Source organism: Otolemur garnettii, unplaced genomic scaffold (genome assembly GCF_000181295.1).
Source record: "Otolemur garnettii isolate 467f Iridium unplaced genomic scaffold, OtoGar3 scaffold00178, whole genome shotgun sequence".
Classification (NCBI taxonomy): Eukaryota; Metazoa; Chordata; class Mammalia; order Primates; family Galagidae; genus Otolemur; species Otolemur garnettii.
The window spans coordinates 1,787,560-1,802,932 of record NW_003852573.1 but is presented as its reverse complement, the minus strand read 5'-3'; the positions used below and the strand labels follow the sequence as shown (position 1 = coordinate 1,802,932).

Below are 15,373 nucleotides of genomic sequence, written 5' to 3'. Positions count from 1 at the left end.
TCAAAGACCTTTACAGTAAATGGAGTGATAGAAATAATTACACCAGCTTGCAGAGGTTTATAGAAGGGAATGCCAAGATCAAGTGGCATGGTGTAATACCTGGATATGCTGGGCCAAACAGAAAGCTCCTTTGAGAAGCTTCCTTTGGGAAGTGGTGTTTAAGTCTTACCTCACCCCAGGTCTTAGCAGTAGGAGTTTCTAGAGTACGTGGTATACAGAAGTTTTGTGTGATACCAGCTTTCTCACCATGAGTGAAGAGGTATAAGTATTCAGAAGAAAGAATAAAATGAAAATTCAAAGTTAAAAATAAAATCTATGAGAAAAGAAAGGAAAAAGTAAAGAAGGCCTTAAAAGTAAGGAAAACCCTAAATATGAACCATGTTTTCCAGATATTCTGTCTTAATAAAGGGTAGCAAAGCAGGCCACACAGAAAATAGATGATCCTTAAGGTCCAGATACTGCTGATGAAGCAAAGGGCACAAGAGAAAGGAAAAGGGGAGGAAGAAGAGGAAAAATAGCGAGGGACACACAGAAGCAATAATAAAAGAATGAACCAAAACTAAAAAAGTAAAAAGAAAAAGGAGATAGAGGAAAAACTAGAAATTTAATCATTATGTCCCCCCAAAAGTGGAGTAAAAGAAACAGAGCCGGAGACAGGGATTTGCTCTTGCTCAGGCTGGTCTTGAATTCCTGAGCACAAGCAATCCATTTGCCTTGAACGCACTTCCCAGAGTTTCTGCTTATATCCACACAGCCTAATATTCCTTTGGCACTGGAATGGCCCACTAGTTTTTTAGTCAAACCCCAGATGAAGACCAGCTTCAATTTAGGATAGTGGATGTTTACTTACTGACTTGCTAGAATCTCCCTCAGTTTAGAGATACTCACAAAGTAAATATGTGGAAGCTAAGGCTGGTTAAAGAAATAGTAGATTACCAGTTCAAAGTTTATGACTGCTCATTTGGGGGCATATAGTCAATAAACGGAGTTTAGGCAGAACTGCAAGCACTACCACATTTGCTATTATTAAACATTCCCTCCACTTCTTTCTTTTATTTTGGCTGAATATCTGTGGATGCTATGGATGAATTTGTGTCATTTAAAGATACACACTTTTTTTTTTTTTTTCAGACAGAGCCTCAAGCTGTCGCCCTGGGTAAAGTGCTATGGCATCACAGCTCACAGCAACCTCCAACTCCTGGGCTCAAGCACGTCTCCTGCCTCCACCTCCCAAGTAGCTGGAATTACAGGCGCCCGCCACAACACCTGGCTATTTTTTGGTTGCAGCCGTCATTGTTGTTTGGTGGATCCAGGCTGGATTAGAACCTGCCAGCTCAGGTGTATGTGGCTGGCACCTTAGCTATTTGAGCCACAGCTGCCGAGCCAAAGATACACACTTGTAGTATAAATAATATGATTGTGTATCTCTAGGAGAGGAGAGATAATGGAAGATAAAAATTTGGAGAATACCTATATTTATGCACAGAAAGTAAAATTACAGCTGAGAACAGAACAACATGGTTACAAAGGAACATAACTTCTCAAAACTAAAGGAAGAAGAAAAAGAAGGGGTAGTCATCTATGTTAAGGACTCAGAAAAAAGGTAAGGGGAATCAGAAGTCGAAAGTTGTGGCATGTTATCATTAGTGCCAATGTTAAACTTTAAGCAGCAGCTTTAGTGTAAAAGTGCAGAAGGAACAGTTGAAACTGTGTAGGATTAAATGGTTTATAAGTAATAAAATGCAATCAGTGCAAGGGGATGAAGGAAAAACAGGGGCAAATATTACAAACATACAGGATTTCTGTAATTTATTAACTTTTATATTGTCTTTTAAACTCAAGAAAACAATTTGAGATTTATTTAATTTTGAAAAAAAGACAACTGGAATATAATCTAGGAACCTAAAACTATGTGGTAGTTGTAGTTAGCTAGATAGTAACACAAGAGTATTTTCTTCCATAGAAATCCTAGTTTGAAATGCTGTTTTAAAAATAATTGCATAGCCTAGCGTGGTGGCTCACACCTATAATCCTAACACTCTGGGAGGCCAAGGTGGGTGGATTGCCTGAACTCACAAGTTCAAGACCAGCCTGAGCAAAAGCGAGACTGCACCTCTAAAAAAATAGCCAGGTGTTGTGGCAGGCACCTGTAGTTCCAGCTACTCGGAGGGCAGAGCAAGTGATTACCTCAAGTCCAGGAGTTTGAGGTTGCTGTGAGCTATGACAGCACAGCACTCTACCCAGGGTGACAAAGTGAATCTCTGTCTCGAAAAAAAAAATTTTTTTTAATAATATAAAATAAAATATGTAAGAATACTATGAAAGGTTCCAAAGAGCCTTTTAAAACAGTCTATAGGGGCAGCACCTGTGACTCAAAGGAGTAGGGCACCGGTCCCATATACTGGAGGTGGCGGTTTCAAACCCGGGCCCAGCCAAAAAAAAAACAACAACTGCAAAATGAATAAATAAATAAAACAATCTATGACATCCTTAGGAAATTCAGCACTTTTACTTCATCCTTTCCCTGATAAATTAATTTGTCTTTAAATCTTTCTTATTTCTATCAGTGATAGATTCAAATTATCTCTGAGTTGGAAGTGTTGGAAAAGGTCACCAAGGTAAACTTTCTACCCAATGCTGAAAATTCCATCCAATATCTGTAATGAAGGGACATCACCAACTTTGCATGAAAATATCCATAGATGATAGCTCGGCACCTGTAGCTCAGTGAGTAGGGCACCAGCCACATACACCGAAGGTGGAAGGTTTGAGCCCGGCCCAGGCCTGCTAAACAACAATGACAACTGCAACCAAAAAAAAAAAAAAAAAAAAAAGGCCGGGCGCCTGTGGTCCCAGCTACTCAGGAGGCTGAGGCAAGAGAATGGCTTAGCCCAAGAGTCTAAGGTTGCTGTGAGCTGTGACACCACAGCACTCTACCGAGGGTGACATAATGACACTCTGTCTCAAAAAAATAAAATTAAATAAATCTCTCTCTCTCTATATCTATATATATATCCATCCATGATGGGAAGTTTCTAGATTCAAAAAGCATCCTTTTTCAGTTATAATTATTCTTCCTTCCTGGATTCATTATTCTCCTTGCTGCCCACTTATCTATTTATCTCCATCCAAAATAAATCAACTCATGCTGCCAACACCCTCAAAAACTCACATACTTTCAAGGACACACTTTAATTTCCTACTTTGGAATTTTTTTTGATTTATCACTGTTTCCATTCCTACAACTAATGCCCAACTGTACTGATACCCCTTTACCATTTATCATTCACATCCTTAATATTTCAGTAGCTATAAGGTTTCCCTATTCTAATATATCCTATATAATAATGCCAGGATAATTTTCCTAAAATTAAACATTTTCATTACATCCTTCTTATACTGAAGAAACTAAAAGGTCTTTCCATATGACTTAATTTAAAAGGGAAACTTCTTTCTAGCTTTCACAAAGACTTATATACTCTGGCCCTTGCCCACTGACCCCTATCACAAAGAAGCCCCTGCAGGGTTGGCACTTGTGGCTCCAAGGAGTAGGGCGCCAGCCCCATATGCCAGAGGTGGTGGGTTCAAACCCAGGCCCAGCCAAAAACTGCAAAAAAAAAAAAAAGAAACCCCTGCTCAACCCTGTCAACATCTCTCATAAACTGTGTTCATTCGTTCTCTGCATCGAGGTGGCCTTCCTAAGCAGATAATATGCCGCCCTTCTTAAGAAAGGGCTGTTATGGCTCAGCGCCTGAAGTGGCTAAGGTGCCAGCCACATACACTTAAGGTGGCGGGTTCGAATCCAGGCAGGGCCCATCAAACAACAATGATGGCTGCAACCAAAAAATAGCCGGGCATTGTGGCAGGTGCCTGTGGTCCCAGCTACTTGGGAGGCTGAGGCAGGAGACTTGCTTGAGCCCAGGAGTTGGGAGGTTGCTGTGAGCTGTGATGACACATCACTCTACCTAAGGGGACAGTTTGAGGCTCTGTCTCAAAAAAAAAAAGAGAGCTGTTTCCACACTTTCATTGAAGTCTCACTAGCAATTAGCACAATAAATGACCATACAAGAAGTATAGTGCTTTTAATTTCTTCTCACCAGATTTACATTTTGAATATACTATTCAACAATAAACCACTGCCCATATTATTCCCTTTGCTTGAAATGACCTCTGCCCCTTCCAAATGTGCAAAAATCCCACTTCAAACCTCAGCTGAAACATCACCTCTGTAAGTCAGTCTCCTCTAGTCACTTAGCCAGAATGAACAATGTTTGTTTTCTTGTACAGGTGCTTAAAATTCTATCATATAACTTTCATCAGTTTGCCTTTCCATCTAAGGTGGAAAGATCACTTCATCTTGTCCTCATTTTTTTATGTGCTTCTCGCTTCCCACATACATTACCCACAGTGCTCAACACAGTGCCTCACGTGAAATAGGCAATCAATAACTATGTGAAAGTGAACAGACTTTCTTCACTAAATTTTTCCCTAAATGAAAATAATGGATACAACCAAATTAATAAGCACTTTAGTTAACTGTTTACTTCCAGTAAAATTATTTCATTTAACGGTCTATTTTAAAATTCCAAAAGTTATGAATATTGTTAGATTAGGTATAGTCTAACCTAAAGGTAAACGGATGGATTACATGATTTTTTAAGATCTTTACTATGATTGTTAATTTAATATATGACGATCAAGTTGCCCTTCTCTCAAAAGCAAAAGGAATAATATGATAAATATATCCAGGGGACTTTCTAGATGATAAAACATATATATATATTTTCAAATCATACGAACTTGACAAATCACCCCCAAAGTAAAATTCAAATTTTTTTTTCCCAGAAATAAAATGGATTTTATTTCGTGTTGACTTTGTATCTTGTGACCTGGTTTACTCACTCCTTAGTTCTAGTGTTCTGTTGTTTGTCCTTCGTTTCTACAGATGCTTAAGCATCTTCTTTGTAGACAATCATGATCTCCATGAATATGGACAGTTTTATTTCTTCCACTCCAATCTTTATGTATTTTCTTTCTTTTTCTTGCTTTATGGATCTGGCTAAGGCATCATTAGATGTGGGCAAGATGTTCATGAAGAAACGGTACCTGATCTTTGACAAGCCAATTAAAAACATTGAGTGGGGAAAAGATTCCTTATTTAACAATGGTGCTGGACGAACTGGCTGGCAACCTGTAGAAGACTGAAACTGGACCCACACCTTTCACCATTAACTAAGATAGACTCTCACTGGATGTTGCCTTAAGGGTCTCATGGAAAAACGATGTAGCGAAGAATAAGCACGCTTATTGAAATTGTGTTTTAAACAAAGGTGACCATCTGCTCGCTCAGGCAAAATGGCTAAAATTCAAATTTCAATGTATAGAATGTATGATACCAAAATTTTGGTAATTTTATTTTTTAATTATTTTTACAATAAACCAAAAGATATAATAAATGTTTTGATAATTTCTAATCCAGTAACTGTATTAAAAAACTGAGAATCTAATAACAATTTCGCTATTATTTGAAAATATCCAAAAAGTAAGAGGCAGCATGATATACATATACCATCCCTATAATCAGGGACTCTTAAGAATCTATGATATAGCTAGAATTTCATTACTTACTACTTCTGTGATCATGAACAAGTCAGTTAACCTCTTTGAGTTCCAGTTCTCTCAGGTAAAACAGTAGTATCTGCTTCAAGTACTTGTATGAATTTATGTAAAGACCAAATGAGGTAGCACAGAGGAAAGTTATAAACTGCTACTGTACTTTCATGTTTTTCTTTACATAATGTAAATGAGCGAAGTTGTCCTGTGATCTCATGAAACATATGAGATTATAAATACCCATTCCTTGAAAATTCAAATTAATATGAAGGTACAAACCACAGGTAACAATTTTTGCATTTGTTAGGTAAAGTTCCTGTAGTTGTGTCCCACACCGAGGAGATGTGCCAATATATACCCTTACATTGTGCCCATTAGCTGGAGACTTTTTCTTTAAAATTGTCTTGGTCTGGTGTTTCCTTATAATAGAAAAATGTTAAATTATTCCTTCATTTTATGTAATGATGATATATGATTTAACTTTTCTTTCTTTTCTGACAATTTTGGGAAGACATTTTCCTAGGAATTTGTATATTTTAATATTCAAGCTTGTTAGCATGAAGTTTGCTACGCTATTCATGTTTTTAATATTTGACTTTTTTAGATTATAAAATGTCATTTAACATCTTTGTTTTTTAAGACATGACTAAATACAAAATTAAAATGCTTTAATAGAAAATTTAAAATAATTTTTTGTTGCAATAATACAACAAAAAAAGGTAGTTCTTTTTTGTATTATAGTGACCTTAAATAAATGTTACTACTAGCATGTTTATCAGTTTACCTTATCAGTTGACCTGTGGGTTTGGCATGAGACACTGGTTTATAATATATTTTTCATTCTTCTAATGTTCTTGAAAAAGTTTATTCAAAACAGCCAACAAAAATAATTTTCCTCATAATAAGTCTTCCTTTCTGAAAGATCATTTCTAATGATTAAGATGACCTATGTTGCACTGTATTTCTAAAGTACTACTCTCTGCCTCCTTCCCAACCCCTCACATATATTTCATCTGTAGCTATTTCAGTCAGCCTGTGATTTGGGGTGTGGCGATGGAGGAGTCCCATTAAGATTAAAGAAGATTATTTGATTATCACATACACAGAAAGGCAAATTCAGGATATAAAGCAAAACATAGGAGTCTTAAAAGAGAGAGAGAGGGAAAAGGTTTTATAAATAGAAGCTTCTGTAAGACCACTTAATTGGATCTTAAGGACATTAAATACTTCTATAATTACCACAAATACCAAAAACATCTTTAGACTGCATCTGAAATATAAACAAGATTTGAGAAAATGATCAATCTATACCTCATTTTTAGATTTTTTCCCCCAGAGATGTAAGTACAAGAATGTAAGTTTACATAATAAAATCCTAATTGGAAATCTAAGCCAACAGATAAATAAATTAAAGTTTGTTAAACTCCTGTTCTTGTGGTGTTTTTCTTTCTATCTATATTAACAATTCACACAGGCAAGAAAGAGGTTTGAGTAAACATTACTGTAGACCCAGAAATGCACTGGCTTGTTCATCAAAGAGCTTCTGGTATCACATATACTGCTCCTACTCTGATAGCTATTTTCCCTAATTACTTTGCTTGATACGAACTGCTGAGGGCAAGAAAGAAATAATTTACCTTAAATACAAAACCATGAGGCAACCCTCAAAAGACCAACTATCTAAATGAAAAAACAGAGACATAACAAACTACTTTTATTATAAAATCTTCAAAGTACTATCAACATGTACATCCAAAATAGTACATGAACAGGGAATAATACTTCAGAGAACAGGGTTTCACTATATTTAATCATATGTATTCTTTAATAACCTACCTCAGGAGGTTTGAATTCTTCAATTCCACCTTCCATTTTCTGTTTAAGTGCACTGTTTACTTGCTTAGCATTCTGAACCTTCAACAAAATAACCAAAAATGTGAATATAATCATATACTTAGGTAAATTTGAGTGAACACCCAATAAATGGAAATGACATATTCTAAAATTTGCTTAAATTTTGAGGACAGTAGACATACATATTACACTTAGTGGTGAGATAAACCACTCATTCAACTAATAACCACATCAATATACATACCTAACAAATAGATTTTGAATATCTTTGAATATCATAAATTAGATTCTCAGAATATCTATTATTAATAATAATGGCTCTTATAACCAAAGATAACTGGCATAAACAGGAATTAAATAAATTAAATATATTTTGACCAACAACAATTATTCCAATAATAATAACAGTGGAGACCAATATTTACAAGATGTTTATTATGTATAAAACATCATTCTCAGGGTTTTATTTGTAATAAATCACTTGATTCTCATTTGTTAATAAGTACAATCAATTCTGTGAATAAGAACAATTGGCTCTGCTGTAACACGACAAATACATTCTTAAAAGTTACTATACTATTGGGTGGTGCCTGTGGCTCAAAGGAATAGGGTGCCGGCCCCATATATTGGAGGTGGCAATTTCAAATCCAGCCCCAGCCCCCCCCTCCAAAAAAACAAAACTGCCAAAAAAAAAAAAAAATTGAAAAAGTTACTATACTCTGCAAAATCCCCAATAAAAACCACAGGGCTGACTCAGTGCCTGTAGCTCAGTGGCTAGGGTGCCAGCCATATACACTGGGGCTGGTGGGTTCAAATCCAGCCCGGGCCTGCAAAACAACAATGACAACTACAACAAAAAAATAGCCGGGTGTTGTGGAGAGTGCCTGTAGTCCCAGCTACTTGAGAGGCTGAGGCAGGAGAATCGCTTGGGCCCAAGAGTTTGAGGTTGCTGTGAGTTGTGACACCAAGGCACTCTACCGAGGGCAATATAATGAGACTGTGTCTCAAAAAAATTTAAGAAAACACCCACAAGGCTTATAGGGAAAAGGAGATTGGAATATAACCCTCAGAAACTTCATCAGTAACACGTAAGAAAACAGGCACTTAACAAAAATGGGAGCACAGTTCTACATATTCTAAATGGTTAAGAAATCTATAAATGAAAAAAATCTATAAATACTACAATGAAGATGGTATACTTAGCCTTGAAAAAGACCTGAAGGTTTCTTATGAACGTGGGTGCCAAACTAGTTGCAGCCTGTGAGCTACTATCAAGAGGTAGAAGATCAACCGGCTAAGGTGCCAGCCACGTACACCTAAGGTGGCGGGTTCGAATCCCCAGCCTGGACCCGCCAAACAACAATGACGGCTGCAACCAAAAAATAGCCGGGCGTTGTGGCGGGCGCCTGTGGTCCCAGCTACTTGGGAGGCGGAGGCAGGAGACTCGCTTGAGCCCAGGAGTTGGAGGTTGCTGTGAGCTGTAATGCCACGGCACTCTACCCAGGGGGACAGCTTGAGGCTCTGTCTCAAAAAAAAAAAAAAAAAAAAAAGAGGTAGAAGAAGGGTAGAAGAAAGTAGAAGTACAGATATATGTACTTCATAAGTCATAAGGAATTGTGGGGGCTGGGACATGTTTGGGACATGTGCATAAACCTCACTTCAGCTGGGTACCATTTTTGCTGACAAAAGACATACATAAACAGAAAATTGTTTCCTAGTATACATATATTAATTGCATTAGAACAAATTAATGTTTAAAAAAAAAGTTATAGCAAAACTGACCCTATGTCTATTATAACCATTACAAATGAGGAATGTAAGGTATAGAAAAGTTAAGAAACTTTCCTAAGGCTACAAATGTTGGAGGTAGAACCTGAATTCAAACCATACTAATTTTTTAACTACTTTTTACTAGCAATATTATTAGTCTTTATTTAGAATCCTGAGGGCTAAAATTATTTGTTTACTTTTTTCACCGGGGTTGGTTTTTTCCCCTAGTATAGATAACCAAATATTTATAAAGTGATTTCTGAACTTTTTTTCACTAAAGATCTTAATTCTCAAGGATTTCATAAATTAGTGAGGAGATAAATACAGACAGAAGCACAAAAACACTAGAACACCTATCGTAGACTTGGAGAGAAAAGAGAGTAAGAATGTTTGTATGTGTATTGTGGACAGGGGGTGGGGAAAGTTAGGGAAAGTGTTCCAGAGAACATAACATCTAAGCTGACTTCAAAAGATTAGCAAGAAATAACCTGGCAGACAAGGTTGGGAAGAAAGAATGTATTCCAGGCAGAATAGCATTTACAAAGACAGAAAATCCCTAAGACAAGGGCAGGAAGTTAGCCTAGGGCCAGATAAAAGAATTTAAATTAGAAAAAAAAAAGAATTTAAATTTTGCCTAAGAGGAATAAAATCTAAAGGATTTTAAAGTAAAGCAGTAACTTGACCATATTTGCCTTCTAGAAAGATACTTCAGGGCTGGGCACGGTGGCTCAAGCCTGTAAGCCTAGCATTCTGGGAGGCCCAATCAGGTGGATTGCCTGCACCCACAGGTTTGAGACCAGCCTGAGCCACAGCAAGACCTAAAAATAGCTGGGCATTGTGGCAGGCAGGCAGCCAGCTACTTGGGAGACTGAGGCAAGAGAATCTCTTGAGCCTAAGAGTTTAAGGTTGCTGTGAGCTATGATGCCATAGCACTCTACCAAGGGCAACAAAGTAAGACTCTGTTGTAATATATATATATAAAAGGGCTCGGTGCCTATGGCTCAAGGGGCTAAGGTGCCAGCCACATACACCTAAGCTGGCAGGTTTGAATCCAGCTCGGGCCCACCAAACAATAATGATGGCTACAACCAAAAAATAGCCAGGCATTGTGGCGGGCGCCTAGAGTCCCAGCCACTTGGGAGGCGGAGGCAGGAGAATTGCTTAAGCCTAGGAGTTAGAGGTTGCTGTGAGCTGTGATGCCACAGTACTCTACCCAAGGCGACAGCTTGAGGCTCTGTCTCAAAAAAAAGGCTTAGCGTCCACAGTTCAGTGGTTAGGGTGCCACCCACATACACTGGGAGCTCACGGGTTTGAACCTGCAAATGAAAACTACAACAACAAAAAAGCAGGCGTTGTGGCAGGCGCCTGTAGTCCCAGCTACTTGGGAGGCTGAGGCAACAGGTCACTTGAGCCCAAGGGTTTAAGGTTGCTGTAAGTTGTGACACCACAGCAGAGGGCAACAAAGTGAGACTCTGTCTCCAAAAACAAAAGAAAAAAATGCATGAGACAAGAAGTGTTTCAGGTTTTGAGGGATTTTGGAGTATCTGCACAATATATACCAACTGAGCATCACTAATCTGAAAATCCAACACGCTCCCATGGCCATTTCCTTTGCTCAAGCAGTTTCATATTTTGGAGCATCTCAGACTTTCAGATTAGGGATGCTCAACCTGGACTGTGTTTTTTCCTACATATCCATGATAAAATCTAATGTATAAATCAGGCACATTAAGAGATTAATAATAATAACTAATAATAGAACAATTACAACAATATTCTATAATAAAAGTTAAGTGAATGTGTTATTATACTGAATTATAAGTTAACTGGAATGATGGAAAACAAAACTGCAGATGAGGGAGGACTTTTGTAATATTAGTTCTCAGTACACAGTGAAAAGCTAAGGATACTGTAATCCCTGCAAAGAAAAGAAAATGCAAAGAAAAGAAAATGCAAAGAGATACAGCTGGAAAATGTTAATAAGACTGTGGTACACCTTTTCTTAAAGTCCTTCAGTGGTTTCCTAACTCAGGATGAACTTCAAATTTCTTAACGTGATTGTTTTATAAATCCTTATCTACCTCTACTATACCCTGCTAGAGGCAGGCAGAAACTAACAAACAGCTTTAAGATAACTGACCTTCATCAGACCAATATTTAAAAAATACTGGCAATAATGTATAACCTACATCTAAAGAAAAGTGGACAGAAATGATCAACATGACAGTTATTGTCAGGCAAGAGAGGATAAGAGCCTGAACAACAGTGGTAGTGATGGGATAAAAATGAGGAGATTAGTTTAGAAATAATTTCACAGGTAAAACTCACACAATTTGGTTACCACTTAAGTTTACAAGTGTTAGGGAAGAGATAATGGCAAGGGAGGAATCAAACATGATTATGATGCTTCATCAAACAGAAAAAAACTTTAGAGGGAAGATCTAGTAGGCAGTTGGAAATATTGCTATGGAGGTTTAGGAAGCTCATTTCTTCAGAAACAGATTCAGACTTCACTGGCTTATAGACAGGGTTGGATGACATTCACCAAGGAAATACAGATTTAGAAGAGAATCTAGGCTTGGCGCCTGTGGCTCGAGTGGCTAAGGTCTCAGCCACATACACCTAAGGTGGCGGGTTCGAATCCAGCCCGGGCCCGCCAAACAACAATGATGGCTGCAACTGAAAAAAAATAGCCGGGCATTGTAGCGGGCACCTGTGGTCCCTGCTACTTGGGAGGCGGAGGCAGGAGACTCGCTTGAGCCCAGGAGTTGGAGGTTGCTGTGAGCTATACCACGGCACTCTACCCAGGGAGACAGCTTGAGGCTCTGTCTCAAAAAAAAAAAAAAGAAGAGTATCTAGATTTAAGGAATATGAAAAAAAACAAAATGACCAACCAACAAAAAACAAAAAAAGATGACTGAAAAAGGCCAGAGACCTAATAATAACCATGAACTGAGTACTTACTATGTGCTGTACACTGTTTTAAACACTTAATATATATTATCTTGTTTAATACCTCCTAGCCACCAGATTATCGGCCCTACTTGCAGATGAAGAAACTGAGGCTGTGAGAAGTTAAAGAGCTCCTCTATAGTTACACAGGAAGGAGATATGGAATAGTCAAGGTTCACTGATTCTTAACCACTACCTCATAATGATAATATACCCTTACAATACTACTGCTACTACTAATGATAATGATGATGAAGACAACAGGTATCATTAACTAAGCATTCAAAATGTGCCAAACATAGGGCTTGGGGCCTGTGGCTCAAGCGGCTAAGGTGCTAGCCACATACACCTGAGCTGGTGGGTTCGAATCCAGCCCAGGCCTGCCACACAACAACAGCTGCAATCAAAATGTGCACTGTTAAATTATCTACAAATATCATTGCAAATATAGTAGAACCTCTGAAGGTTGACCAACCAATGGACTATAACAAACTAATCAATATAAGGGAGTCAACATAAGGAACTAGGCCTACTATACTGATACATACAGGAGGTGCATGTCTGGTAGATGAAAATTAGGTCAACTTAAAGAGATGGTCAACTATGGAGGTTCTACCACAATTCCCAATAACCTGCAAGAGAAGTGTGAGTACTGTGCCCAGTTTCATACATAGAAATTTGAGGCTGGTTTGGTGCCTGTAGCCCACTGGTTACGGCGCCAGCCACATACACCAAGGCTGTCGGGTTCGAACCCAGCCCAGGCCTGCTAAACAACAATGACAAATACGACAAAAAATAGCTGGGTGTTGGCTAAGCACCTGTACCTCAGAGGCTAGAGTGTCAGCCACATACACCAGAGCTGGCAGATTCAAATCCAGACCAGGCCTGCCAAACAACGACAACTACAACCAAAAAATAGCCCAGGCACCTTGGGCAGGCACCTGCAGTCCTTGCGAGGCTGAGACAAGAGAATTGCTGAAGCCCAAGACTTTGAGGTTGTTGTGAGCTGTGATGCCACAGCACTCTACTAAGGGCGATGTAGTGAGATTCTGTCTCAAAAAAAAAAAAAAAAAAAAGAAATTGAAGCTTAGAGAGATTATGTAATTTACCCAAGATCACAGAGCTAACAGGTGGCAATGCTGGGATTCAAATCTAGAACAGGACAAGTACCTTATAAATTGGACAAAAAATAAACTTTAAAAAATAAAACTTACATAAATGGGTAGCTAAGAAAATCTGCCAACAACTGAGTTCAAACTAGTTATAACCAGATAAACAAAATAGACAGAATCATTACATTTTATTTTTATAAAATACCTGACGTTTTAGAGAGATCAACTCCATGTCCAGTTGCCTCAGGATGGTGTTGGCTGCATTGGGACTACAGGAAACAGCTACCACATCTTCCTGGGTTAAATACATGCCCTTAGGTGGACGGCACTTAGAACGCTGAGAATGATGGCGATGTTGTAAACTCTGATACTCTCTCCTTCCAAGTCCAATCTTGCTCGTTTGGACAGGCTGTTCAGTACTACCCTAAGAAAATAGAGACAGAGTAACATGTCATTCAGTTTTCACAAACATATAAATTAGAAACAGTACTACCCAGTAATAGTAGTAGAAGTATCTGCTGCACTAAGTACTCCTTAAAAAAAACAAACTTCTAACTGATTACATTATCTAATGTGTGTGTATCCCTCCTCTACACACACTCCCCCACTCACCAACTAGGGGGAAACATATAATGTAACATATCCTGAATTAATTCACTTAATCAAACGTTTAGTTTCTAGTTCCATAGGACTAATTTTAAACTATAAATTTTCCTGTTCTCTAAATTATCCTGTTTGTTTCAGGATGAGATACATTTTCCCTATGCAATAAAGAGCAAAAAAAAAAAGTGCTTTAACTTATTAAAGACAAAGTTCTTAAAAATTACAACACTAAGAAAAACAAGGCACATAAGAAATGATGACGAGGTAGATTAGACAGCTGGTAAAAAAAGAGATACATGGATCTTTACCAAAATTTTGAGATACAAGCAAAACAAGAAAGGTAACATCTATGTGGACAGAAAACAAATGAAGCCCTCCCAACAACACTGGTAAGCCAAGCAAGTTGAACCTAGCACTGGTGAATCAAAAGGACATTTGTCAACTGTTTCTGGGAAGTGAAATAATGGACCATAACACAGTCTGTCTCAAAACTTTCTCAGTGATCTATGTAACATTTTATTTTTATGTTAGAGTTGCTGAAAGATAATTATGTCTCTACAGGTTATAAAGGAAACAGAATCATCTTAACCCTGAAGACATTTCTAAATACCTAATCAATGAATAAAATAAAATGAATTTATGACTCACAAGAGGTTAGGAAAGTTCTAAAAATGGCCATGAAGTCTAAGTAGTATTTCATTATTACCTGTAATAATCTTAAAGTATGATATAAAAACATAATGTTATTTTATGCTTCTGAAACAAGACATTAAAAACTGTGTTTATCAGGTTGAAAGTTATTTCACTAATAATCTAATTCCTTCGAAAAGAAACTCTTAGTGAAATTCATAAAACAAGTGTATAATGATATAGAATTCATTTTTATTGCTTAAAATTCAACTTCAAGCAATATATGGCAGATTTGACGTTCAGAGGAACCCCTACCAGTACAGCACTCCTAAAATGGCTGGAATCAATTTTTTTTTTATTATTAAATCATTGCTGTGTACATTAATGTAATCATGGAGTACAGTGTGGTGTTTTCATATAAAATTTGAAATATTTTCATCATACTGATTAACATAACCTTCATATCATTTTCTTAGTTATTGTGTTAAGGCATTTATATTCTACTTTTAGAAAAATTCACTTGTACCCTTGTAAGATAAATCATAGAGATAATCCCACCAATTACCTTCCCTCCACCCATCCACCCCCCTCCTCTTCTCTATTCTTAAACTATAATTAGATCATGGCTTTCATATAAAAGCTATAAACTAGTTTCATAATAGAGCTGAGTACACTGAATACTTTTTCTTCCATTCTTGAGATACTTTGCTAAGAAGAACATTTTCCAGCTCCATCCATGTAAACATGAAGGAGATAAAGTCTCCATCTTTCTTTAGGGCTGCATAATATTCCATGATGTACATATACCACAATTTATCGATCCATTCGTGGATCGATGG

General features: G+C 37.5%; 1 protein-coding gene across 7 annotated transcripts in view; it reads right to left on the bottom strand.

The window, feature by feature from the left end:
* Nucleotides 1–15,373, bottom strand: part of RCOR3 (REST corepressor 3) — a 66,796-nt gene that overhangs the window by 12,663 nt on the left and 38,760 nt on the right. For all 7 annotated transcript variants that reach the window (XR_002775895.1, XM_023519494.1, XM_003800513.3 and 4 more), the window contains 2 exons: nucleotides 13,507–13,725; nucleotides 7,450–7,527 (listed from right to left, as the gene is read on the bottom strand). Coding sequence is in view for 6 of the 7 variants with exons in the window: in XM_023519494.1 (XP_023375262.1) it covers nucleotides 7,450–7,527; nucleotides 13,507–13,725 (297 nt within the window). In the remaining variant the exon portion in view is untranslated. The remainder of the gene's footprint in view (nucleotides 1–7,449; nucleotides 7,528–13,506; nucleotides 13,726–15,373) is intronic.